The 26,180-nt window shown below is 47.7% G+C and overlaps 1 protein-coding gene across 2 annotated transcripts in view; it reads left to right on the forward strand.

The window, feature by feature from the left end:
- Positions 1 to 24,727, forward strand: part of NUAK1 (NUAK family kinase 1) — a 78,983-nt gene extending 54,256 nt beyond the window's left edge. Inside the window, exons 3-7 of one of the 2 annotated variants that reach the window (XM_059681772.1) lie at positions 301 to 452; positions 3,234 to 3,299; positions 15,156 to 15,275; positions 17,335 to 17,467; positions 20,121 to 24,727. In XM_059681772.1, coding sequence (XP_059537755.1) covers positions 301 to 452; positions 3,234 to 3,299; positions 15,156 to 15,275; positions 17,335 to 17,467; positions 20,121 to 21,274 — 1,625 coding nt within the window. In that variant the 3' untranslated portion in view covers positions 21,275 to 24,727. The remainder of the gene's footprint in view (positions 1 to 300; positions 453 to 3,233; positions 3,300 to 15,155; positions 15,276 to 17,334; positions 17,468 to 20,120) is intronic. The other variant, XM_059681773.1, reaches the window with a different exon arrangement.
- The last annotated feature ends 1,453 nt before the right edge of the window (positions 24,728 to 26,180 follow it).

Below are 26,180 nucleotides of genomic sequence, written 5' to 3' on the forward strand. Positions count from 1 at the left end.
TGGAAAGACTGGAAGGTTTTAAGCAAAGAGATGACAGGATCATCACCGACTTTGGGTCAGAGGAGCTTAGGCGGTCCTGGTAGCTAGTCCATATAAAATAGTTTGTCCAGTAACAATAGTGATGGTATCGCCCACTTGGCTGGAAAACTCGGCCAACTCCTCGTGATGTTGAACGGCCCAACTTGTGTCCTTCCCGGTAGCTGTTTGCCCCGCCCCTCGCTCAGTGACATCGCTGTTGTCCCAGTCTAAGTGAGATTGTTGGATTAACAGGGTGTTTGTATATTGCTGCTCCCCCCACAGTGTTTGAGAACAAAGATAAGATTGTGATCATCATGGAATATGCCAGCAAAGGGGAGCTGTATGATTTCATCAGCGAGCGGAGACGTCTCAGCGAGAGGGAGACCAGACACTTCTTCCGGCAGATTGTCTCGGCTGTTCACTATTGTCACAAGGTACCGGCCGGCCAGAGCTTTGGCCACAGATGGTGTCTATGGCATTACGTGTTTGTTTGTTTTCACATTATAAGGGTAATGTCTGTTCATTATAGTACTTATGGAGAATTTACAAAGTGAAAAGAAGAAAATTACCACCATCCATAATCCCAGAATCCAGCAATAACTCATTGTTGACATTTTTGTTTCTTTCTAATCTCCTTCCTCCTACTTTTAACATTTGTTTTTTATTTGAATTTTTTATTTAGAATAATTTTAGATTTACAGCAGAGTTTCCCAATAGTACAGAGAGTTGCCATATACCCCTGACTCAGCTAACCCTATGGTAATATCTTACCATAATACATTACTGTAGTATGAATGTACCAACATTCATATGTTGCCATTAACAAAACTTCAGGTTTTATAGGGATTTCACCAGCTTTTCCACCAATGGCCTTTCTCTGTTCCAGGAGTAATGCCTTGTCTAATTTTTACAAAGTTTGTGTCTTATTTTTTCACTCAGTATTTTAATCTAAACATTTTCCTATGTTACTAAAAAGTCTCTGTAATTATTGTGTTTGTTGGACATGTAGGCTGATGCCAGTTTCTGGTTATTACAAATAGTCATCAATGTTTTTAGACGGTAACCTTTTCCTCTCATTTGAATAATTTGCTTAAGAGAAATTTTAGAAGTGGAATTCCTGTGCCACAGGTTCTGAACCTTTCTCTGCTCTTGGTCCCTTTTGTTGCATTGATTGCTTCCAAAGGGGTGACACATAGATGTTCATGTACATCCTGTCACAATACACCCGATTGGATGTGCTCATCATACAGCCACGGGTTACCAGCCGTGGGCAAACTACGGCCCGCGGGCCGGATGCGGCCCGTTTGAAATGAATAAAACTAAAAAAAAAAAAAAAAAGACCGTACCCTTTTATATAATGATGTTTACTTTGAATTTATATTAGTTCACACAAACACTCCATCCATGCTTTTGTTCCGGCCCTCCGGTCCAGTTTAAGAACCCATTGTGGCCCTCGAGTCAAAAAGTTTGCCCACCCCTGGGTTAGCCACTGTTGGCCTCTGGAGAAGGAAATCAAGTCCTCAGATAATTCCAAGCCACAGTCCAGCCATTAATGTTATTAATCATCTTATTTACCCCCCCCCCCCGCCCCGCCCCGAACTATCATACCTTGAACACTCATTCACTTTGAGGACAGCAGTGACTTGAATCCAACATGGCATACCAAATAGTCAGTTTCTTCACACAAATGATTGTAGTACAGGGTCCCCCTGGTTTGCCAGGTAGTCTGGTTCATCAGTAGCGGCTCTGGGAGTGATTAGAAAATGATTATTCAGATCTAAAACCCGTAACCCAAGGTCCTGATTATTCAGATCATACAACAGTGTGTATTTTATCACCAGGCATCATCAAAAAGCATTGCAGATGGTACTTTTATTACTTGAAGTTTCTGCATACTAAGGGACTTTATTAGACTCATTCCATTGTGAAAAAGAGGAATGTAGCAGTGTAAACCGAACGACTCCCAATATTGAAAGCAAAGCAGAATTAGGTACCTTGTATTTCATATCTTTCATCGAGAGGAGCCTGATTTTGTGCATTTTTTTTAATTCAAAACACAACCTTGAAGGTTTGGATTAGAAAAAGTCTCAGAAAAATATATGTCCTTTTCTTCTCTCTGGTCAGTACTTTTGGAGATGTTAGGAACTGGCAAAAGGAAAGGAGAATAATAAAGAACCAATTGGAAAAAGGGGGATTCTGAACTAAGAAAATCTTGACTGAAAGACAGAATTTCTAGGCAGTTCATTCGCTTAAAAGAGCAGCTTAGCTTGTAAATGCCCTTTATGCTGAATAATGTTAACAATTCTCTCCCTGCTAATTTTCTGCCCAGCCCGGAATAGTTGGTTCTTTCCGTTCCACTCCTCTTCCCATGCCCACCATGAAAAGATCACTGGGTTTTAAAAGAGAAGCGAGCACACCAGTTGTTATTGCTGTAGATACAGGCCAACAGCCTATTGGCTGATGACTCTTTTCACCTGTTGGTGGGCTGGCTGCTTGTCACTGCAGCTCAGCTCCCAGCCTTCCTAGAGCTTACCTGAATGGGTAGGTCATCCAGGGTGGCAGCGACCTGCCGACCTGCTGTGGTCAACCCAGTGGCGACAGTCTCACCAGCCTCCCCCACCTTTACCCTTTACCTGCATTGAGTCCCACCGAGCAGAAGGGGACTTTGAAAATCTTCCCTCCTAGTTGCCGAGGAAACACCCATGGTAGCAACTTGGTTATCCTCAGAATAGATTGAACCAGGCTTCTTTCCAGCATTGAGGAGGCAGGCAGGCAGACAGACAGACAGACACGCAAGGTCTGGGAGCCCTGCATTCTGAGTCCCCAGCAGAGAAATCTGCTTCTTCCCTGGGAATCACATCACAGACAGACATGGTTTGCCGCTGCCTGGGACTGTGTTGCTTTCACACAGTGGAATGACATTCCGACAAAGGATCCCCCTGCTGTTTTACAGGCTCTGGGGGAGAACGGATTCCAGTCATTTTTCCCCTAACCACACAGCCAGTGACTAATGCTCTGCTGTCGCGGTCTCTTGTGGGAGCTGCATGACAGCGAGAGCAGCCCTGAAGGATGGAGGCGAAGACCACCGGGCTGGTGCATCTTTCATCTGTCAGATGCTTCCCTTTGCTCTGCCTCCGCCTTCCTCTCTCTCTCTCCCTCTCTTTCTCTCATCCCATCCGCTCCCATTCAATTCCCTGCCTGTCTTCTCATTTCAGAACGGTGTGGTCCACCGGGACTTGAAGCTGGAAAATATACTGCTCGATGACAACTGCAATATTAAGGTAAACCTCTTGCCTCGATGATTGATATGCAGGGCCTGGGGGTGGCATCCGGTGGGGGTTTAAGCTGCTCCAAACGACGGCTTAGAAATAAGGTGGCCACTTCCTTCCCTGGCAGGCGGGTGGGGAGCGTCACTGGGCTTGAGTCCTCAGTTCAAACTCCGTAAGCCATTTACCCATGTTCAGCTACATGCCAGACATTCTTCTTCATGCTGGGATAATTAGGTGACTAAAATACAATCTCTGTCTTCAGCAAGTTCATGGTCTGCAATCATTACAATCATTGCCATAAAAATACTTAGTACAATAACATGTATGTTACGTATTTCAAATCATCTTTGCCTGATGTCATTTAAATTCGATCTTTACAAGAACCTTAGGAGATAGGTCCTCTTGTTTACATCATTTCCTAGCTAGGGACACTGCGGCACAGAGAAGTTAAGTAACTTACCCAAGGTCACACAGTAGTAGGTAGTGGATTTGGGATTTGAACCCATGTCTTTCTGACTCATGAGCCCTCATTCGAGCCACTATGCTTGGTTTGCCTGCAGGGCCCCAAGTTACCTTAGAGCTGGGACACTTTCCCTGCCACTTGCTGTCACTCCCCTCCCTCCCACCCTTGAGAGCTGCCTGGGACTGGGAAGCTGATGGAAAGGGAGGTGGTGTTCGCTGTTGGGAAGGAGCATCCCGTCAAGTGATGGAGTTTACTTTTACGGAGAGTATTATTGCTGGCTGCTGCTGGAGCTGGAGAAAGTGCTCCTGGCCAATAGGGTTCAAGTGCCTCCTGCAGAGCACTCGGGACGTCCCTTTGATCACATCGGCAAAATAAGCAAATACGGTTTCAAAATAAACGGAGCTCACGGCGTGGGTTTCATTATGAAATGGCCTCAGTCCTCCTGGCACCGGGGGATCCCTCTAATTAGCCGCTGGTGACGTTAGTGCCTCCTCCCTGGCCCCAGGACCAAGCCTGGGAATGACCTTGCATCGCCCTCTTTTGTTGTTGTTGTTGCTCTAAGTTGAGGGGGTGCATCACGGGGGACTCTTTCCTTGCTTGGAAGGATGGAGTTGCTTTGGCATCTGACCATCGTTAGTCATCATCATCCTTCGAGAGGCTCCTGGAAGCCACGTCCGGTGACATGTTGCTTTTGTGAGTGGTTGACTGTGGTCACATAGTTCTGTGTAGTCCTTAGAATGCGGAGAAAAGAGTTGGTCAGTGCAGCTTTCTCTAGGAACAGGAAGTGAAATCTCCAGTTCTGGCCGAGTGGCTGGAGAATTTGAGCAGGAGGCTAGATGCACAGTTAGGACACTCCATCCTGTGTGGCTTACTAGTTCCTTGACATTGGGCAATGCACTTCACCCTGTTAACTAGAAAATGGGGTAACAGCAATGCCACAGGCTTGTTTGGAGGAGTAAATGAGATAGTTTGCGTTTAGCTTTATACACTGCTGAGCACTGGGTAGTGAGTCAAGGTAAGAGCAGTGGCTTTGGAGGGGGCTCGCCTGGGTTTTGAATGGCAGCCCTGCCTGTTACTAATGGCAGTATTTTGGATAAATGACTTGCCTGCCTAAATCTCAGTTTCCTCATTTGTCCAGTAGGGTTGCCAGTCCATCTCTGATGATTGTTGTGGATTTGTTCACTTTTTCACTGAGTGTTTCCAGAGCAGTTACTGTGTGCCATGCCCTGTTCCCATTCCGGGGGAGGCAATGATAAACATGAGGATTTTAGACAACATATAGTCAAAGCACTTAGCACTTAACGCTTCATGTCCAAGGTGCCTACTTAAATGGGTGGCCCCTGGGGAGGAGACTGGACAGGACACCAGTTGCTTTGAAAGTACCTGTTGGTCAGGCCATGGCTAGAGAATTGGCTTCTGGTTTGAGGGACACATTCTAAGGGTTTGTGTCATCCACTCTGTTAACTTCCTCTGCAGATTCTTCCTCCCACCTGCCCCCAGAGCTCTCCAAACTAAATGTAGTCTTACAAGGCCTGGAATGTGAGCCTCTCACTTGGGGGTTGGGTTCTGTAGTACAATGTGACCTCTTGCTCCCATGATGTAGTCCCAGAAGTGATAAGGCACATAGCTTCCTAGGGAGTCATAGACTTGCCCAGAGGAAAAGAATGGTTAGAATTCTGAATGCAACTGAGCTGGGAACAATAGGCAGGAGCCCAGGAGAATGGCTCATTGGCATAAGGAATAGTGCCATGGTGTTGGGCCTCCCAGTTCCCAGGACCAAGTCCTTCAATCTAGGATCCCTGTCCATTAGGTGGGGAAATTGCAGACATAGCACATTATAGAAATTAAGGTTTGGGTCATATTTTTTTCTTTAGGATTCTTTTTTAAAAATATATTTTTATTGATTTCAGAGATGAAGGGAGAGAGAGATAAAGACATCAATGATGAGAGAGAATCATTGACTTGCTGCCTCCTGCACACCCCCGCCCCTTACTAAGGATCAAGCTGGCAACCCAGGCATGTATCCTGACCAGGAATCTAACCGTGATGTCCTGGTTCATAGGTTGATGCTCAACTCCTGAGCCACATCAGCTGGGCTAGGATTCTTAATCCTTAAGATTTTTTTGTTTCTGGCATTTACTAAGGAAACACACACACACACACACACACACACACACACACACACACACACCTCCTGAACAGAAACTAAACCCTCCCATTCTCTGACACGAATCCTTCCTTCTGCTTATTCAAGGAATGCTGCTAGGATCTGAGACTCCTAAAGCTTGAAAGAACCTTGAGGGTCATTTCCAAACCCTTTGTTTTAATGATTATGGTCCAAAAAGTCCAACTGATGTGCCCAGGGTCAGACACAGTGTAGATGAAATTAGTGTGTCTTTGTTTCCCTGGAGTGTGGCACAGTGCTTGTCACACAGTAGGTGCTCTTAAGCTGTTTGATTGGAGTGAAGGGATGACAGCCAGGATTAGAATTCAAATGTTTGACTTCCAGACAAATTCTCTTTTCATCATCTCACACCCACTTCCAAGGTTTTTAAAAATGTGTTTCAGCTGGTGTTGATTTGTCTTCCGGCTGGATATGCTCAGCTCTTCCCAAGTCAGCATTTTGCTGAAAACATATTTATAAAAGGGCACTTGTGATAAAGGCAGCAGGCACAGACACATGGCTGCAAGCTGGGCTCCCAAGTTCAAGAGAGCCCATGTTATCGGTATCTGGACAAGGGGACCATTGACACTGATGTCCTCTTACCAGCCAATGGACTATGAGCAGCGAGATGCCTCTGGGAGCCCCCTCATGTGTCTCTCTAAATGTGGGTGCATCCCCCCAATCCCAAAGGTAGAGGGCTGTTGCTCAGGAAGCCTGTAAAAATGCTACTGGTTTAAACTTGTCACATGTCGCTGCAGTTTCGGTGGGAGCCATGCAACTGTTCCTCGTCCCTTCCCTGCCTGATGTTGATTGGCAAAGAGCACATCTGGCGTTGGGAATTACTTATCTGGCCAGTGCGAGAGGGTGTGGCTTCTAGAAATATTCACACAGTCGGTCAGCAGAAAGAATGAGAGCAATGTGCTTCTTTGGGTTGCATTCCGTACTCCGAGGAGAAGCATGTCTACCAAAATAGACACCCAGGATAGCATTAATTTGCAATTAATAAAAAAAAACTAACAGGCCAGATTTCACATCCTATTCTCTGGGAGAATGGAACGCCGACAATTCCCATGGGAGGCTCCTGTAAAAACACACACAAAAAAACGCCTTACAATGAGAAGAGGTCCAGGCACCAGGGTCAGCTGACCTCCTCAAAGAGGGCTGAGAATTTAGTGAGCTCCCAGGACTCAGAGTAGAGGGGCGGAGGGGAAATGGCCTGTTGCCCCTGATGACAATGGAAACTCAGCTGCTGGGGCTAAGAAAAGAAGCTTTGAATGGCTAGGGCTCAGGCGAGATAGAAGCCCCGGAGGCTTAAGAAGACCAAGGGGAGGCAGCTCAGCATCTGCGCCTCTGGGCTTTGAGTATATGAATGTGAGCGTGTGCATTCATGCGTTAATTAGTCCATTCATTTGTTCGCCTATCCATTTGTGTGGGTGTACACATATATATTCATGTGTGCTTGCATTCACTCATCCATTCCTGCACTTATGCATTCAGCAGATCCAATCTCTTCAATGGACAATATTTACTCAACCACAAATGTTTACTAAGTTCCTACTGGGTACCTGGCCCTGTGCTGGCTGCTGGGAATTTACTAGTGAGCCTGATGGCTGGGTTCCTGTGTTCTTGGAGCTCAGAATCTAGCAGGTAAACCATCGGTCATGTCGAGTCATGAGAAGGATACAGAGGTGAACGGGACGATAGGTACCTCCCCTAATGGACTTAGAATTTTAGTTTGGGACACAAGCAATAAACAGAAATATATAATGAAACTGTCCGGCAGTGAAGAAAATTCACTCAGGGTTAACTTAGAGAATGGCAGGTACTATTTTAGGGAGGGTGGTCAGAGAAGGCCCTTGCATAGGACTCGAACTCCTTAAATCTACCAAGCTTTCTCTGGATTCCTGTTCTTTGCACACATGGTTCCCTCCGCCTAGGATGCTCATCCCACTGCCCTTTGCCTATCTGTCCGTTGAGTCTCAGCTTGAATGCCTCTTCTCCCAGGAAGCCTTTTTTTTTTTAAAAAAAAAATATTTTATTGATTTTTCACAGAGAGGAGGGGAGAGGCATAGAGAGTTAGAAACATCAATGAGAGAGAAACATCGATCATCTGCTTCCTACACACCCCACTGGGGATGTGCCTGCAACCAAGGTACATGCCCTTGACTGGAATCGAACCTGGGACCCTTGAGTCCGCAGGCCGATGCTCTATCCACTGAGCCAAACCGGTGAGGGCCAGGAAGCCTTTTCTGATTCCTGTCCCTTGGCAGGACCAAGTGGCCCTGCTATTGGCCTCAGGGTGCCTTGTGTGATATGCTGGGGGAGTGCTGAGCAGGAAGTGGTGGGTCTGTTAGCTGGAGGGACCAGAAAACCTTTGATTCAACTGGGTTTTTGAAGGACAGGTAGGAGTTCAACAGAAAGGAATGTGATGGTCTTTTAAGGCGAAGGAGCAGCAAGTGCAAGAACAGGACATGAAGGATAGAAATAAAAGCAACTTTTATCGAGTCCTTGCTAGAACCAGAGCCCAGAGCCAGACCTTCCACGTGCCTTCTTTCATTTGGACATTAGAATATCTCCACTGGGATGGGTCTGATTACTCCCAGTTTACAGATGAGGAGTTTCCCCAGCTAAGGAGCCATGGGACTGGCTACAGCTAAGGGTCTTTGATCTTAAAGACCAGCCACTGGATAAATTCTAACCTTCACTGCTCCCACCCAGATTTGCCCTACATCCAAGAGAGCATCCTGGAGACACTTTTTGGCCCTCGCTTCAGGTCGCCTCCCCTGTCTGCAGCAGCTTGTGTCCAGCTGTCCCAGGGAGAGACTCTCCAGGCACAGGGATGCCTGAGTCACTGGAGCCGTGAGCTGGGGCGGGTTGCCCAGTAGCATCCCGAGAGGCTGCTGCTTGGAGGCGCCCTGGGTGAAGAGCTTCCCCAGATCCTGTGGAATCAGTCATTTCCAGTCTCTCTTTTGAGGCGGTGTGGGCGTGGATCTTTTGAAGATGAAAGCCGACCCCGTTCTCTTCTGCTCACTTCCACTCCTTGCCTCCACTTCCTGACAACTCGGGAGGGAGGCTGTCATGGGGAAAGCTACGGCCGTGAACTCCTCGGCCGGAAAGGAGCTATGGAGTGTGGCTTCCCCGATGGGCTTTCTGTCTTCCTAAAGCGTTCCACAGAAAGCTGTTTCCTTCTCAGCCACCTAAGAGCAATCACTCTTCTTTATGTGGAGCTTTAAGCCAAAGCAGCTCTTCCTCCACGTTTCAGGCCAGCTATGGCTCCGCCTGGGGCCTCAGTTTCCTCATCTACAAAATGGGGTAGCAATGACACCCTCTCATCATAGTTGTTGTGCCGATTTAATACGTTCATATAGGTAGTGCTCACGGAGCGGCGATTGGCCTGTAGCAATGCTGCTATTGTTGTTATTATTTATTGTTGTTATTATCTCATTTACCCTGATTTTGGTTTTTACAACATCACGTGGTTGGTGCTGTTGCTTTCCATTTTCCAGCCCAGGAAACGGAGACTCAGAGAGGTTGAAGTAGTAATTGCTCACATTTACTGCAGGCCATGTGAGGCATGGTTTCCATCTATCATTCATTTGATATTACAACAGTCCTGCAAAATAGGTTACATTATCATCATCATCCCCTATTGCAGTGGTTCTCAACCTTCTGGCCCTTTAAATACAGTTCCTCGTGCTGTGACCCAACCATAAATTTATTTTCGTTGCTACTTCATAACTGTAATGTTGTTACTGTTATGAATCGTAATGTAAATATCTGATATGCAGGATGGTCTTAGGCGACCCCTGTGAAAGGGTCGTTCGACCGCCAAAGGGGTCGCGACCTACAGGTTGAGAACCGCTGCCCTGTTGTCTAGAAGAAGAAACCCAGGTTCAGAATGGCTAATGTTTGGGGAGTCCCCTGGAGATCTTGCTAAGATGCAACCTGACTCAGTAGGCCCGGGGTGGGTGGGGCCTGCAATTCTGTAACCGACCTGCTCCCAGCCAGTGCCCATGCTACTGGTCCTCAGACCTCAGTGGAGGAGGGAGGGGCTGACCAACGTGCCTAAGGTTCCAGCTGGGAAGAGTTGAGGCCGGGATTTGAACTCAAACACTCAAGCTCTCCATCCCTTACTCTTCCCCTCATGCAACGCAGTCTCTCATGCTTATTTCTGAAATGAATAATGACAGTTTCGTTGGCTGTTTGGTGGACAGCGGCATCGTGGCTTTCGGTCCTGTGTCTTGCCTGGCAAACAGTGTTAAGAAAACCAGATCATCAGCATTATCGTAACAGCTGTAATGTAGAGAGTTGTGGGAACCAGGGTTATTTCAGGGCTTTACATGTGGGTTCTCTGATCCTCACAACACCTTTATGCGGTGGGGTCTGTTATCATTCCCATTTTGCAGATGAGGAAATTGAGGAACTTGGCAGGCCCCACTGAGCACCTGTTAGTGCTAAGCCCAGGGTTAGCCCCAGGTACTCCTGGCTTCTAAGCCTCTGATCTGCTCAGTCCACTGCATTTCCTCTTAGACACTGCAAATGACCATCAGACCATGGCTTACATTGTCATTGTCATCAGCATCCTTTCCCAGCAGTTAATCACCAGCAAGCTGATACTTCCTTTTTCATCAAGTGAGCTAACAGTGATTATTCATGTGATCTGAGGTTAATCCTTTTTTTTTAAATTTTTAAATCTGCTTCCCCCCCCCCTTTTAATCTTTATTATTGACAGTATTACCTATGCCCCCTCTTTCCCCCAATTGACCTCTTCTAGCCCGCCCCCTTCCCCCACCCCAGGCCTTCACCACCGGATTGTCTGTGTCCACGGGTTACGCATATATGCATACAAGTTCTTTGGTTGATCTCTTCCCATCCACCCACCTGATCCTTTTTTTAAATGGTAAAATATATGTAACATAAAGTTTACCATTTTTAGGTGTATGGTACAGTGGCATTAAGTATGTTCACATGGTCGTGCAACCATCACCACCGCCCTGTCTCTAGAACTTTTCTGTCTTCCCCAACTGAAACTCTGTATCCAGTGAAAAAAAAAATTCCCAATCTCCCCCCACCCCCACCCCACACACCCACCCAGCCCCTGGAAACCATCATTTCACTTTCTGCCTCTACAAAGTTGACTACTCTGAGCCACATGTAAGTGGAATCACATACTATTTATCCTTAGGCGTCTGGCTTGTTTCACTGAGCACGGCATCTTCTAGGTCCGTCCATGCTGTAGTGAGGTGAATTCTTCTGAAATGTGAACAGCCCTTTCCTAGCTTATCTTTCTGACTCCGACTTCCATCCGGCAGGGCACACGTCTAGAAAGACTCGATAACAAAAACTCCAAACGTTAAAGACAAGAGTGTTGACTTCCTCGCTTCCTGTTCAGAGTCCAGGCTGAACTGAACCCAGGGTGGGGACAGAGGGTGGTTCTGAACCAGCACGGGCCAGGGGAACAGTCCACAACCAGGAGAGAAGGGCAAAGCAGTTACCTTTCTCCAGAGGTGACCAGTGTGTCAGCAAAATACAACTTTAACAGGGGCCCAGATGCCTCCTTGGCGGAGTCCCCCTCGATACACAACTGACGCTCTGATGCAGAGAATGCACACAGACTGGGAAGAGCCTGACGCTCCTGGGGTTGTCTCTCGTGCCTTCAGCAAGCTTTGAAGTCCTCTGACCTCCACTTGCTTCACTTACAGAACCAGGGGTAGGATTAGCTCATCCCTTAAGGCTCTTTCAGGTTGAAACCATTTTGGAGATTGGGTTATTTTTGTTTTATTATGTTCAAAAATCATTATTCCCCATGTTTTTAGCTTTTCCAAAATTTCTTAAAAAATACTTTTTATTGATTTTTAGAGAGAGAGGAAGGGAGAGAAATAGAGAGATAGAAACATCTATGAGAGAGAAACATCATCGATTGGCTGCCTCCTGCATGTCCCCTCGTGGGGATTGAGCCGACAACCAGGGCATGTGCCCTGACCGGTAACCTCTTGATTCCTGGGTCCATGCCCAACTGCTGAGCTGCACCAGCTGGGCCCAAATTTCCTTTCTTTCACTCTCTTCTTGGATTTTGACTTTCCCTAGTATCTCCTGTTGCTGTTTTACTTAATATATTTAGTTGATTTCACTTTTAAAAATTATACTTATTTGAAATAGAAGCCTTATGTAATTCTCTTAAATGGAAATTCAATATCCTTTTGAGTATCATGAAGTTACTAAAGTTATCAACATGGATTTAAAGGTGGGAAGCAAATATTTATTGAGCTTCAACTCTGCACCAATTTCTGTTCTAAGTATTTTACATACATTATGGTATTTAATTTTCGCCATGACCCTGTGGGTGTAGACACTGTTCCTACCTCCATTTTACAGATGAGAAAACTGAGGCTTTGAGAAGTTTCATAACCAGTGGCCACTTGATGTAGGCTCCACAGGGTATGAGGTCCAGAGCCACAGCCCAAGTTTAAGTGGCTTAAGGTTTGAGAACGATGTGTGTGTGTATTAGTATTGCTTCTCCCCGTTAAAGTGCCAAGAACATGGACTAATCTAGATCTCTATTCATCTTCTGTCAGCAGCCCTGACAGCTTTACTGGGAGAGGCTGATAAGCATCCGTCTGTGAGGATGGGAGTGGGTACAACATAAACACGCTCTCGGAGGGCTGAAAGGAAAGCAAGGATGCCCTGGCTTGGAGAACTCCACGTGTGAGTGTGTGCACGTGGGGTTTTGCACGCGGAGCTGGTGGGTGCCTCTCACACGTGTGTGTATCTGGAAGCTCATAGGTGTCCCGGGTGCCGCTGACATTGTGGGGTGGGAAGGAATGTCTTGTCCGCAGGATGCGCACCGGCTGGGACAGTTAGTTCTGCCTTAGTGGTCGGAGAGGACGCAGTCTGCGACTCCTCGGTATGTCCCAGGGCTGCAGCCATGTCATTCCTCTTCTGGTTGACAGGGCACACTTCATAGAGCTTCCAACCAACTTCCTGTAAGCGAGCCAGGCAGGGGCCTTGATAAGAAAGTGGAATTCAGGGCAATTAAGTGCAATCTGAACCCCGAGAATGCGTTTTCTAGGGGTGGTTTTTCACCAGCTACTTGCAGTGACATTCCATTCATTCAGGGCTGACTTCTATAAAATAGGCTTATTTGGGGGGCTGCATTCAAAACAGAGCCCTAGCGGGTTTGCGGTCAGGCTGGGCATGTGAATCACTCAGGCTGTTTTTAAGCCTCCGGTGGAAATCAGCTTGGGGAGCGGCAGAAGCCCGCGGTGGCTCAGGCTGTAAGGCTGCGTGAAAGGCTGAGAGTGGAGTGAAATTTGCTGTTACCCGGGGCAGGAAGGCTCATGGTTGGAAACTTTACAGATACGGGTTTACGTAGGTGTTTACTAGTTAGTTCACCTGAAATGAACAGCTTCATCTCCCTAAACCTCATTTTTCTCATCTGTTAAATGTTTTTTTGATGTGGTAAAATATCCATAAAACAAAATTCACCATCTTAACTATTTTTAGAAGTACAGTTCAGTGCCATGAAGTACATTCACATTCTTGTGTAAATGGGGTTTTGGGTAGGATTAGATTAGAGAGTGTAAAGTGCTCAGAACAGTGGCTGATACTTAGAAGTTGTTCAGTAAGTGGAAACTAAGTTTATCATTATTCCTTTGTATTATCTGCTAATTATCTTGTGGTTTTCAAAATATACTGCTTATTCTAGTGAGAATTGTTTCTTGGGTACAGCAGGTGCTAAGCAGTGGGTGATACAAAGATGAGGGGAAGATATGGAACCTCCCACCTGCCTCAGGGGACTTAAGTCTAACAGGCAAGGTGAATTCTTTGATATATATATATATATATACATACACACACACATGCACATATGTATATATGAACATTATATGTATATTTGTGATACATATGTGGAAAATATATATATGGAAGAGTGCTGCCATAAATAGCAATAAATAAAACACTTAAACTCAAGGAACAGAGAATGGCTTCAAGGGCTGTGCGGTTAAAGAGCAGCAAGCTTAGGTAAAACATTTGCTTAGGACTATAAAGCACTTTTGCAGTCATGGTCTCATCTGGATGGATTTTTTTTCATTCTCACAATAATCGTGTGAGCTGGAACAGGATAGGGATCATGGATTCCCATTTTCTGGCGAGCAAACTGAGGCTTAGAGTAGCTAATGGACCTGCTCCATGTCACACAGATGGCTGAAATATGATTAAAAACTCATTTAACAAAACCCAGAGCCCTGAGTCCATTTCCTCTAGGGCAGTGGTTCTCAACCTTCTGGCCCTTTAAATACAGTTCCTCATGTTGTGACCCAACCATAAAATTATTTTCATTGCTACTTCATAACTGTCATGTTGCTACTGTTATGAATCGTAATGTAAATATCTATTGATATGCAGGATGGTCTTAGGCAACCCCTGTGAAAAGGTCGTTCAACCGCCAAAGGGGTTGCGACCCACAGGTTGAGAACCACTGCTCTAGGGTCACCAGGTAGGCAAACTGCAGTTCTGATCAGCGTGTGGGCAGATAAAGAGGTGGTGGTGTCAGGTGCACAGGTAAGGGTTTTCCAAAGTGCGATGTGCACACGACCGTGGAGCAGTGTGATTAGGTAGGCCACAGATGAACACTTTTCAAACTAATACCAGGTGGTTATGCACTTCAGTGTTCATCAGAAACATCAAGCCTGTGATTTTGTGGATTTCTCAGGCAAATCTAAATGGAAGTGAAGATAGAGTGTCCAGCCCTAGCCAGTTTGCTCAGTGGATAGAGCGTTGGCCTGTGGACTGAAAAGTCCCGGGTTCGATTTCGGTCAAGGGCACATGCCTGGGTTGCGGGTTCGATCCCCAGTAGGGGGCGTGCAGGAGGCAGCCAATCAGTGATTCTCATCATTGATATTTCTATCTTTCGCTCCCTCTTCCTTCCTCTCTGAAATCAATAAAAAAATATTTTTTTAAAAAAGAGCGTCCATGTAAGGAGTAATTTTAAGGAACAGAGCAGGTGTGTGCAGATGTGGCAGAATGTTGTGCTGGATGCCAAGGATGCCACCGGGAGTCACGGGCCCAGTCGTGTTGACTGGTCCTTTTATGAAGACCCAGGGCTACAGAGAAAAGGGTGACTCAGCCAGCAGACCCCCCAGGTGCCCTCAGCTGCTCTAGTGCTGGGTGGTGCGAGTTGATCCAATGCAGACACTGACTGGGACGCTAACAAGCCCCCTGGATCTTGCTTTCTTTGTAGATTGCTGACTTTGGGCTTTCCAACCTGTACCAGAAGGACAAGTTCTTGCAAACGTTTTGTGGGAGCCCACTCTATGCGTCTCCTGAAATTGTCAATGGGAGGCCTTACCGAGGGCCAGAGGTGAGCAGGCTGCCTGTTGTGTATGGCGGGGCGAGTGGGGGCGGGGGGTCTTGGGGGGAGAAAAGGCCAGAGGGCAAAGAGCTTAATCCAGAAAATACTTTAAAAAATACCCAACAAAATAAGCAAAGCAAACTTTTCCTTATATGATTATAAAAGCCATAATACACACCCACCTGGGAGAAAAATAGAAAAATCCAGAAAAGCCTAAAAGAGAAAATAAAGTTACCTGCAATCTACCCATAAAAGATAACCAGTTAATATTTCTGTGGCTTTTTAAAAGACCCTTTTCCAGTGTCGATCTCTGCATTTCAAAAATTGAGTCGTGGCTTGTGTGGCTCAGTTGGTTGGGCATCGTCCTGCGCATCTAAAAGTTTTCAGGCAGGGCAAGTGCCTGGGTTTCCGGTTCAATCCCTTGTAGGGAGCCTGCAGGACGCAACTGATCGATGCTCCACTCTCATACACATATTTCTCTCTGTCTCCCTCTCTCTTCCCTCTCTAAAAATCTTAAAAAATAATTGAGGTCCTTGTATATGTATATATGTGTGTGTGTGTGTGTGTGTGTGTGTGTGTGTGTGTATTTTATTAACTTAACATTATATTATGACATTTTCTGAATTTGTTATTAAAAACATAGTTTTTAATGACAATACAAAGTTTTATTGTAGGAGTAAACATACTATAATTGAATCACTCCCCAAGATTTAGACAGTCAGATTACTTTCCGTTTTTCCTCAATATAACGAAATAAGAAAACAAACAAACATCAAACCGAAAACCCCTTAGCTCTGGGAATGACTACCTTTTCGCAAATAATTTTGACAGCCTGTATTTTTTAATTAAGGAAATAAATTTTAATTGTATCTTTGAACTCATGAGCAATGCACGGCTCTACATACCTAAGGCTTTTTGGGGCCGTGTGTTAGGTGGAAATGTTATTTTAAAAGCTGGTGGCTATTTTTTGTGAGTGGCTATTTTCTTAAAAAAAAAAAAAAAGATGGTTCTCTTTACAGAGAGATTTCTTCCACTCAGTATTCTTTAAATAGCAGCTGTTCGCTGGGTTGAAATGTTTCCTTCCAAATATTTATCTGTTTGAGAGTGTTTGGGGCAGGGCTGGAGGCGGGAGAGAAGGATGCCAGCAGCCTCTGCCAGCGACAGTGCAGGGAAAGTCTTTCTGAAGCAAGAATGTAAGGGAGGAGCACAGGATTCCATTTACGAAACTGCAGAAACTCGACACTGTAAAGTTATCATAGACAATGAACGCCTCTTTGATCTTGGAGGATCTCTTTCCGAGGTTACAAGCTGGCAGCCTGTGAACCAGCCAGCAAGCGTGCTTTATTTGGCCACATTTGTTTTTCTAAAAAAGAAAAAAAAATGTTGAACACACATTTAATAACTGGGAGATTTCACATATAAGTCTGGTTTCTGACTTCTCTTGAAAAAACCAAAGGATGGAGCCGTGGAGGGTCTGTGTGTCGCCTTGAGGCGGCAATTAGCCAGGGGGGCTGCCTGCTTGAGATGGATGAATGGATTGTACGGTTTGTCTCTGTCCCCAGCACTCCACGTTGGTTCCCCAATTCTCTCTTGCTCCGTTCATGTTTGTTGCCTGCCTGGCTCCTGTAAGCATTTGGGTTTGCCGCCTGATCCATTTGAAGGAAGGTACAGGAAGGAATGGATTCCTGGGTGAGAAGCCAAGAGCCCTGCATCCCAGGCTTAACCTCTGTCACTGGGGTGAGGCCTCTTGAGAAACGATGGAGGTCTTTGTGCCTCAGTGTTCTCATCTGTGAAGTGGGGGGTGGGTGAAAGTCATCCATCCCTACCTATTTCACAAAGTTAGAGTGAGGATCAAAGGAGACTGGGACTGTGGGGGCTTGGTTTGAAGTGGAAATGCCCAGCTGCACTGAGTATCAGTTGTCAGGCTGCCATGGGAACCTGTCTGCCAGGTGCTAAACTCGGCTCTGGGGTCGCTGGGGGTGGCTGCTCCCACGCTGTGATGCTAATGGTCTGGAAGGCATCCGGAATCGGCTTCCCGGCTCCTATATGTCCTGTCTCTCTGCTCCAGGTGGACAGCTGGGCCCTGGGCGTGTTGCTTTACACCCTGGTTTATGGAACAATGCCCTTCGATGGTTTCGATCACAAAAACCTCATTCGGCAGATCAGCAGCGGAGAGTACCGGGAGCCCACGCAGCCCTCAGGTGCGTGCTCGGGAGGGTCGGGGGTGGAGTGGGAGCTGCCCGAGCTCACGCTTTCTGCTTCTGTTTTAGCGTCCGGACGGAGTCTCCTGCTTTTCCTCTTTATTCCCTCCAGCTCGTTGCTTTCTGGCAGAGCTGGCTTGTGAGGCCGCTTTCCCGAATGAGAACTTCAGAACAAGCCTTCTGCACGGCCGGAAGGCTAGGAGGAGTCCCGTTCACTCGCTGTGTGGACTTGGGCAGAACCCTCACCCTGTTGGGATTCAGTTTCTCCACTAAAAATTAAAAATTTGGAAGAGGTATTTTTGGTGTCTTCTGGTCCAGGTAGACATACAGACCACCCTGACGAGACTGTCATGAGCGTGGCAACGGCCCCTTTTCACCACTGTGCCCCCAGGGACACTGTTTCATGATCTGTGGCTGCATCAGGGCTCTGTCCCATCCCCCAAGCTACCATGTCACCGTACCGATCACCTGGGTTGGCTAGAGCTCTGCTGGCCTTGCTGGAAGGGGTTTCTCCTGCAGCTGTAACTGATGGCAGCAGGGCTGACTTGGGGACACCCCTTGTGGACTCTCTGTCCATGAGGTGCCTCCTCAGGCCTCTCAGTCTGGGAGGGAGCCTGCCCTTCTTACGTGGCAGCTCTGGGCTCTAAGAGAGAGGAAGAAGCAGCTGCCAGGCTTTCTTACTGTCTGTGTTGGAAGCCAGATAAAGTCCCTTCTGCCGTCTCCCATTGGGCAAAGCCACCGAGGCCACAGGCTCTGCCTCTTGATGGGAGAGTGCCCTGCGTGTGGGGAAAGGGTGTGCCCAGGGGACCATTTTTATACAGTTAACACAGGCACTTCATATATGTATACATATATGTTCACACACGGACACCCATAGGCGATTCTCATATTCAGGTAGTGACGTTCTGTAACGTTGCTGTGAGCACTGGTTAGTGAGTCCTGGAGCGTTGCTCCTCAGTGAGACACAGGGCTCGATTCCTGTGAGCCTCTGAAGTCCCCGTGCTTTTGTCACTGAATAGTAGGTAACCTTGTTTTCAACAAACCTTATATGTTTCTGTTTAAAGATACCTCGCTTAAAATATACTGTTGATTCCTTATCATCAAAGTCATGGCCAACAGCCCTGTGACTCATGCCTGAACAAGCTTACCTGACACACATCACAGCCTTCTTGTCCTTAGGATCACTAGATAGCACTACACCTGGGGCAGTGTAAACAGCCGAATCCACAGAAGGTGCAAAAATGTGAAAAACGTCGACTAAATAGACTGAAAAGGACACTGGGTGAGTCATGAGCGCAGACACAACAAGCAGAGTGCCGTCCCCTTGTCGGACCTCAGCTGGGAACACACATGAGTGTCGGGCAGCTCGGGGTGTTGCCTCTCTACTGTGCTCAAGGCCAGGAAAGCACCCTGAGCGCTGATGTTCAGGTCACACATACATTTTAGTGAGTAGGTGAGTGTACAAGTACAGAATCTGTGAATAATGAGGATTGACTATTGCACATGTGTAGATAGATAGGGTCATATCTCTGTTTTTTGTCAATAAGCCAACCTGGTTGGGAATTTTTCTTTTCTTTTTTTGAGAAATTTCAGGGTGATCTCTATGGCGGTCTTACTTGCCTCACCAGCTAACGGGTTCCTGGCACATTACAGGAGTTCAGGAAATACTTGTGGAATGACTGAATGAACATAGTCCTGTCACTTTTCAGGGGTGGGCCTCACCCCTGGCCCCCTTGCCAGGCCCTTGCCAGCTGCTCATTAGCCCACATAAGTGGCCGGGGGAGGTGGCGCCTCCCGGGACGTAATTCAGCCCCCATCGGGGAAGCACAGTTGATCTTTGAAGTCAGTGTGAAAGCTGTGAGAGGCAGCTGGTTCCTGTGCCTCCTCGACATCCCTTTGGGGCTTCCCCTTACCTCTCTGGCAGCAGAAATTTGCAAATGGAGTTTGTCAGACAGGCGGTGAGCTGACAGCAGACAGATCAGCTCTCTGATCTGACAGCTCAGCACGCTGTGGCTTATGTCAGAGGGAAAGGAGCTGAGCTCATGGGGGTGTGGGCCTCAGAACCTGGCCAAGGCCGGCCGTGGGCATGGCCCTGCACTTGGCCCCTTCACTGCCCAGGTGTGCCAGGTCTGAGCTCCTCTCCATCCTTCTCCATCTTTCCCTCTCTGATGAGGAGCCTTTTTCTCGCCATTTCGGCCCCAAATTTCTTTGTCATCGCTACACACTTTCCCGATGACCCTGAGCACTGCATGCTTATGCAAGCCTCCATCCGGAGGACTAAAGAGAGCCACAGTAATCTACAGCTGTGTTCCCTTTCGGTGAAGTGACATTCACCGGAGGAGTAGTGGGGCGCTGCAGGGGTTGGGTCTGGATTCTTTCCAGGGTACCCGGCCTTGCCCATTTTATAAAGACTGGAGTTGATAGGAAGCCCAGTAGTTCATGACATCCCTTCACTCACATGCAAACACGTGCCAGGCTGTGATGGCGAACTGGCCTGTGGTTCTAAGTTTTGATGAGGCTTTTGAGGTACAGTCTGGAAGACTTTGGCTAGCCCGGGGGTCCGACTGGAGTTTTCGGAAAGTGAGCATGTCTCCTTAGCCATTCCTGGAGTGCCGGGGGCTCCCATTAAGGCCTCTTCCTTCTTGCCCCGTAGATGCTCGAGGACTCATCCGGTGGATGCTGATGGTGAACCCCGATCGCCGGGCCACCATCGAGGACATCGCCAACCACTGGTGGGTGAACTGGGGCTACAAGAGCAGCGTCTGTGACTGCGATGCCCTCCCCAACTCTGAGTCGCCGCTCCTGGCCCGGATTATCGACTGGCACCACCGGTCCACGGGGCTGCAGGTCGAGGCGGAAGCCAAAATGAAGAACCTGACGAAGCCGGGGGCCTCGGAGGTCATGCTAGAGCGGCAGCGGTCGCTAAAGAAGTCCAAGAAAGAGAACGACTTTGCCCAGTCCGGCCAGGACTCGGTGCCCGAGAGCCCATCCAAACTGAGCTCCAAGAGACCCAAAGGGATCCTGAAGAAGCGAAGCAACAGCGAGCATCGCTCTCACAGCACCGGCTTCATCGAAGGTGTCGTCAGTCCTGCCTTACCCCCTGCTTTCAAGATGGAGCAGGACCTGTGCCGGACTGGCGTGCCCCTCCCGAGCTCCCCCGAGGCAGAGGTGCCAGGTAAACTCAGCCCCAAGCAGGCGGCCACCATGCCCAAGAAAGGCATCTTGAAAAAGACGCAGCAGAGGGAATCGGGTTACTACTCCTCCCCAGAGCGCAGCGAGTCCTCGGAGCTCTTGGACAGCAACGACGGGATGGGCAGCAGCATCCCGTCCCCCAGCCCCCCGGACACAGCCAGGGTGACTGTCCACAGCCTGTCCTGCCGCAGGAAGGGCATCTTGAAACACAGCAGCAAGTACTCTGCAGGCACCATGGACCCGGCCCTCGCCAGCCCCGAAATGCCCACACTGGAATCCTTGCTGGAGCCCAGCGTCTCCTCCGAGGGCCTCTCCCGGAGCTACAGCCGGCCTTCCAGCATCATCAGCGATGACAGTGTCCTGTCCAGCGACTCCTTTGACTTGCTGGATTTGCAGGAGAATCGCCCCGCCCGCCAGCGCATCCGCAGCTGTGTCTCGGCGGAAAACTTCCTCCAGATCCAGGACTTCGAGGGGCTCCAGAACCGACCCCGGCCTCAGTACCCGAAGCGGTACCGGAACCGGCTGGGAGACAGCAGCTTCTCCCTCCTCACAGACATGGATGACGTGACTCAGGTCTACAAGAAAGCGCTGGAGATCTGCAACAAACTCAACTAGCTCCCACGGGGTGCAGGGCGGGGTTGGGGGTGGGTACGAGGGAGGAAGGGGAGCAATGACTTGTGATAACGAGCTGGTTACCTCTTTGCTGGCCACGATGATAGACTGAAAAAGGATTGGTGCCATCTCACTTGGCCAAGGTTGCGACCTTGAGCCAGCACCTAAAAGGGAGAAGTGGGCTCTCTGCCAGTCCTGTCAGCTGCCAGCCAGAATTTGGGTCCTAATTGGCATCGGCTTTATGGTACCTCCTAGAGGCCCAGCTATCGGGGGAGGTGGCATTGGCCAGCACTTAGAGGGTGGGAGGAAGCCTATGGAAGAGGGAGCGTTTCCCTAGAAGTCATCCGAGTGCTTCTGGAGGAGGCATGAGAGAGACTGGAGACGTCTGCTTTGGGTGAGCTCAGAGCTTGCTCCTTCTCTCACATTAGCAAGCTTGGTCTGGTCTGATTGCTTGGGGTTAGCAAGTAGAGTTCGGCAGCCTGAGTTCGAATCGGTGGTTGATTGATAGTGGCTGCTGGCTGTGCTGGTGTGAGTTGCCCAGGCACAAGGGAAGGAGTTCTGTGATCAACTAGTCATGGCTGCCATGGGTATGGGAAGAGGGGCCGTAGCACTCATGCCATGTAGTTGCCATCCTTGACCTGGTTAAGCCCTGGGAATTAGGTTAAGGCATCCTGTGGGATCTATGTTATCTCTGAATGCTACTGGAGTGGCACTTGTCCATTTGCTACTCTATCTTGAATGGAAGATAGGGCCTTGGTCAGAGAGAGGATGCTCTGAACTCGGCTAAGGACTTAGAGCCTATGGTGATTTTTTGGCTTCTTCTCTGATGTCTGCCTTGCTCTTCAGCACAACTTCCCAAGGGTGGATGGGAAAAAGATGGTGGTGTCAGAGGTTAAAACTGGTGTATAACAGAGCCTGGGACCCTCTGTGCTTTTTGCACAGATGAATGGAAACTGACCCACACCAACAAGGGGACAACTTGTCGATTTCTTTAACATCTCAATATTAACTGGAATGCTGCCTCTTGGGTTCATTCTCATCTGCATGAATGCTCTCCTTGGATGTGATACTGTCCATAGTCTCCAAGGGAGTAACTGGCTCACCCATTGACCCTGTCTAGTAATAGCAGACGGTTTCCCCATCCACCACGTGTGGGATCCTCAGAAGTAGGCGAGTTTGCTTGTAGGGAGTTAGTGTGTAGGTAGGATATTTGGACGAGGAAAGGAAAGTCAGGCGGAAGGTGTTCCCCCCCAACTCTAGTTATTCTGTGTCATGGGTTTGAACTCCTAGGCTTTGGGGGGAAAGAATGTTCATCCATTCACATGAATAAGGTGTTGAAAGAGCAGAGTGGGCTGGGTGGAAGCATATGGAAGAGGAGACATTTCCCGGGAAGCCATCCAGATGGTTCTGGAGGAGGCAGAGAAGAGGTGTGATAGGACTCTTACCTTGAAAAGACACCCAGATTGCAGGTGACAAGACTGTCACTCCCACAATGGGACATCTTCAGGTACTGGGTTTGAAATGAATGGTCTTATTTGTGAATTTGGGATGACTTCAGATTCTACTGGCCTGGGGAAATGGAAACCCTTGTTTCAAGTTGGCCGACTTCCGGTAGCCACCTAGAGAAACAAGGAGGACTGGTTTTTGGAAGCATTTTTGGGAAAACCAACAAGCAATCGCTCATGGGGAGATGAGAAAGAATTCACCGTAAGGCACGGAGAACATTTAATGAGAACAAAGCCACCCTTTCCCTGAGGAGATGGCGGCATTTCTCCCCTTTGCCACCAGCTCTGGGGTTTTGTCTTGTGTGTTCCTTCAGGTCCAGCTGAGTCATGTATTGTGGGAAGCGTCTCAGTTTCCTTGCATTCAATTCCACCTCCTTCCTGAGCTCCCATAAAGGTTCAAAGGGAAAAAGAAAACCCTGTAGGTGGCAGAGGGCGTGTGGGTGCATGGAGGGCATTCGGCAGCCTCTGAGCTCCCTACTCTTTATCTCGTTTTCCACAACCTTTTGGGAGCTCCCTGGTCTGCCACACTGCTGGTCCCCATGCATGGCAGCTGGCCTTGTGGGTAGCAGTCGGTATGACGTAGGTGTAACACCTACCTACTGGTTGATGTGTGTTTTTTTTCCTTTTGCCAAGTGATTACCTCGGTTTAGTATTTTCCAACTTTCTAATCTTTAAATAAAAATGACACTATTCAGAAAAACTGTTCTCCTTCCCCAGCCCCTCAAAGAGAAACACACACGTATGTTCTCTGTTGTCAGTAAACCCAGACTGGATTGTGGCAAAGACAGTCCTCCACCCCCAGGCCAAGATTCTAGGTTGAGTCCTGGTGTGCTGCTAACTAGCTGGTGGCCTTGGGCACCTGCAGAGTTTTGGGGACTACGTTTCCCTTTCTGTGAGAGCTGGAGGGGTGGGTTAGCTGGTCTCTCAGGCCCTGCCTAGTTCTGCTAAATCCTCTGATCTAGATGTGATGTTGACTCTGCTTTTCAAGGAAAACCCTGGAAGAGAGGGAAAAGCTCAGAAAAGCCACTTCCCTGCTTCCTGAGTAAGTCCTACCACCCCTACCTGCCAGTCCCCAGCCAAGCAGGACGTGCTTGATTCGTTTCCACGGAATCACAAGTGAGAGACACTTTTATGACCCGGTGGACCAGGCAGGAGGTTGGATGTCAGCTCTCCTGGTCCTTCCCTTGCCTCTTGGGCCTTTCAGTGTCTTCGTTTACACATCTGCCAAAGGAATAGAATGATCCTTCTTTTTACAGGTAAATTTCAAAGGCATGATCAGTTTTCAGGAAGTGCTTCAAGACCCCAGGCGAAATGAAATGGCTAAGAACTCACTGAATTTCCATCCCTGCTGCTGCTTCAGATGACAGGGAGCACTTTCCAGGGTGGGATTCAGGCGAGGCTTGCCCAGGCCTGCTGTCTGGAGTACAAATGTGAATGATCGACTGACTGCTTATTGCCAAACTGGAAATGTTCTGTAGGGATTAACTGGCATGGTATCATTCCTAGAAGAAAAAAGAGAGAGAGAGAGAAACTTGACTGCACATTTTTTAAAAAAAATCCAAGTTGTGACTTTTATTTAATTTCTATTTTTTTTTTTTTTTTGGTAATAAAAAGTTGACTTTTTTATTTGAATTTGTCTTTTCTTATTTATTGGTCTGAAAGGCATTTCAAAGGTATTATAATAATATATTGGTGTAATTTAATTGGTGCAACATGCGCTATGGCTCCAGTCAAAATTGGTTTTCACTCATTTGATTGGTTTGAGCCCAGAATAGCCTACAGGGGAAAGAAAAAGCAAAAAAGCAAAAAAAAAAAAAAAAAAAAAAAAAAAAAAAAAAAAAAAAAGCTGGATAACCACCCAAAGTGTTTGTATTTTTGTTGGAAACCGATTTCTGTTTTGTTTTTTGTTTCTGTTTTTATTTTTAAATTAAATAAATTGCAATGAACTGAACTGGGACTTTGCTTCTTTATTTGCTTGTTTTTCGTTTTGTTAACTAAGTGATAGAATGGGTATAACTAACAGAAACCCACTCAAGCATAAGCACAAATGGGGGATTTATTCGAAGTTCTCAGACGGCGGGGAGCAGTTGGCAGTGCAGCTGGGAGCAGGACCTGGAGACCTGGGAGCTTAGAGAAGGACAGGTTTTCTTTTCTGCTCCTCTTTGCATATCATCTTTATTCTTCCCTTTTTGTAGCCTGGCTTTCCCCTCCCTGATTTTCTGGCCCGTCCTGGCTTATCAGATAACTTTCACATTTACATGTTCTCAGTTCTGGTTTCCAAAGGAGACTACTGACCCGATTCCTTCAACCTGGACTAGAGACAGCATCAGAGGTTAACAGCCACGCTCCGGGCCCAGCCTCAGCTTCCTCTGCCTGCCCACCTCCTGGGCACCTCCTTCTACTCTAAGGGCAGACACGTCCCTATTCCGATTGCTCAGAGTCCAGATCCATGGACCATGTTTCCCAGTGGTGCAGGCCGCTGCTCTGCCTGTAAAAAAGTGGCACTCACTGAGTCCCATTGTGCCATTGTGCCTTCTGCGCACAGACCCTTCAGGAAGCTCTTGGGAGGAGGGATGAAGAATGCCGGAGGTTGAGGAGTTCCTGGAACCCAGTCACAATATCAAATGACATCATGCCCTGCCCTAGAATCAAACCTTGAGAGTCATGCTCTGTACTGAAGAGCAGTGTTAGAGGGGATCCATGCAAGGAAAGCCTGACTTTCCAAAGAAATGGCAACTTTTCACTGTATATTCAAGTTTCCTTGAATGTAAAACTCGACATGAATGAGAAACCATAGTCCTTTCTTTACAGGGCACTATTCACTGACTTTGGACATTTTAAAGGCAGTCTGCCTGGCTTGGAAGCTCTTAATTCTTGCTGTGGTCCCTGCCCTTGTTAGCAAATGGGCCTGTCAGTCATTCCCGGGGTAAGGGACTAAGAGGAAGTCTGCTTAAAAATGAGTCCCTTTGGAAAGACATAGTTCTGCAGCCAGATAGAATAGCATGTGCATGGCCTAGGGGTTGGACCCAATGTAACTTAGTGAGGAATATAGGGGTGGCTGGAGTGGCACAGATGACATGCTGTCAACGGATAGGTTGGTGAGGTTACTGGGGAGTGGTCACTTTTAGGGGGAAAATTGAGAACTAACATTCATTGAGCTTCTACATGGTGCTCACATTAGTCAATGGATGTGGCAGAAACTCAACTCAGACCATGTTACGTAATAAGAAAAACTTACTACTTCATGTACAGCTGGATCCAGGGGTTCAAGTGATGTCATTGGCCTTTTCACTCACCCCCACTAAATGTGGATTTTGTTCTTAGGCAGGCTTTCTCTGCATGGCAGCAAGGTAGCTCCTGGAAGTAATAGGGTTACAGGTCCTGTCAGTGTGTGATCCTGGAGT

This window comes from Myotis daubentonii, chromosome 2, assembly GCF_963259705.1.
Source record: "Myotis daubentonii chromosome 2, mMyoDau2.1, whole genome shotgun sequence".
NCBI classification, from domain to species: Eukaryota; Metazoa; Chordata; class Mammalia; order Chiroptera; family Vespertilionidae; genus Myotis; species Myotis daubentonii.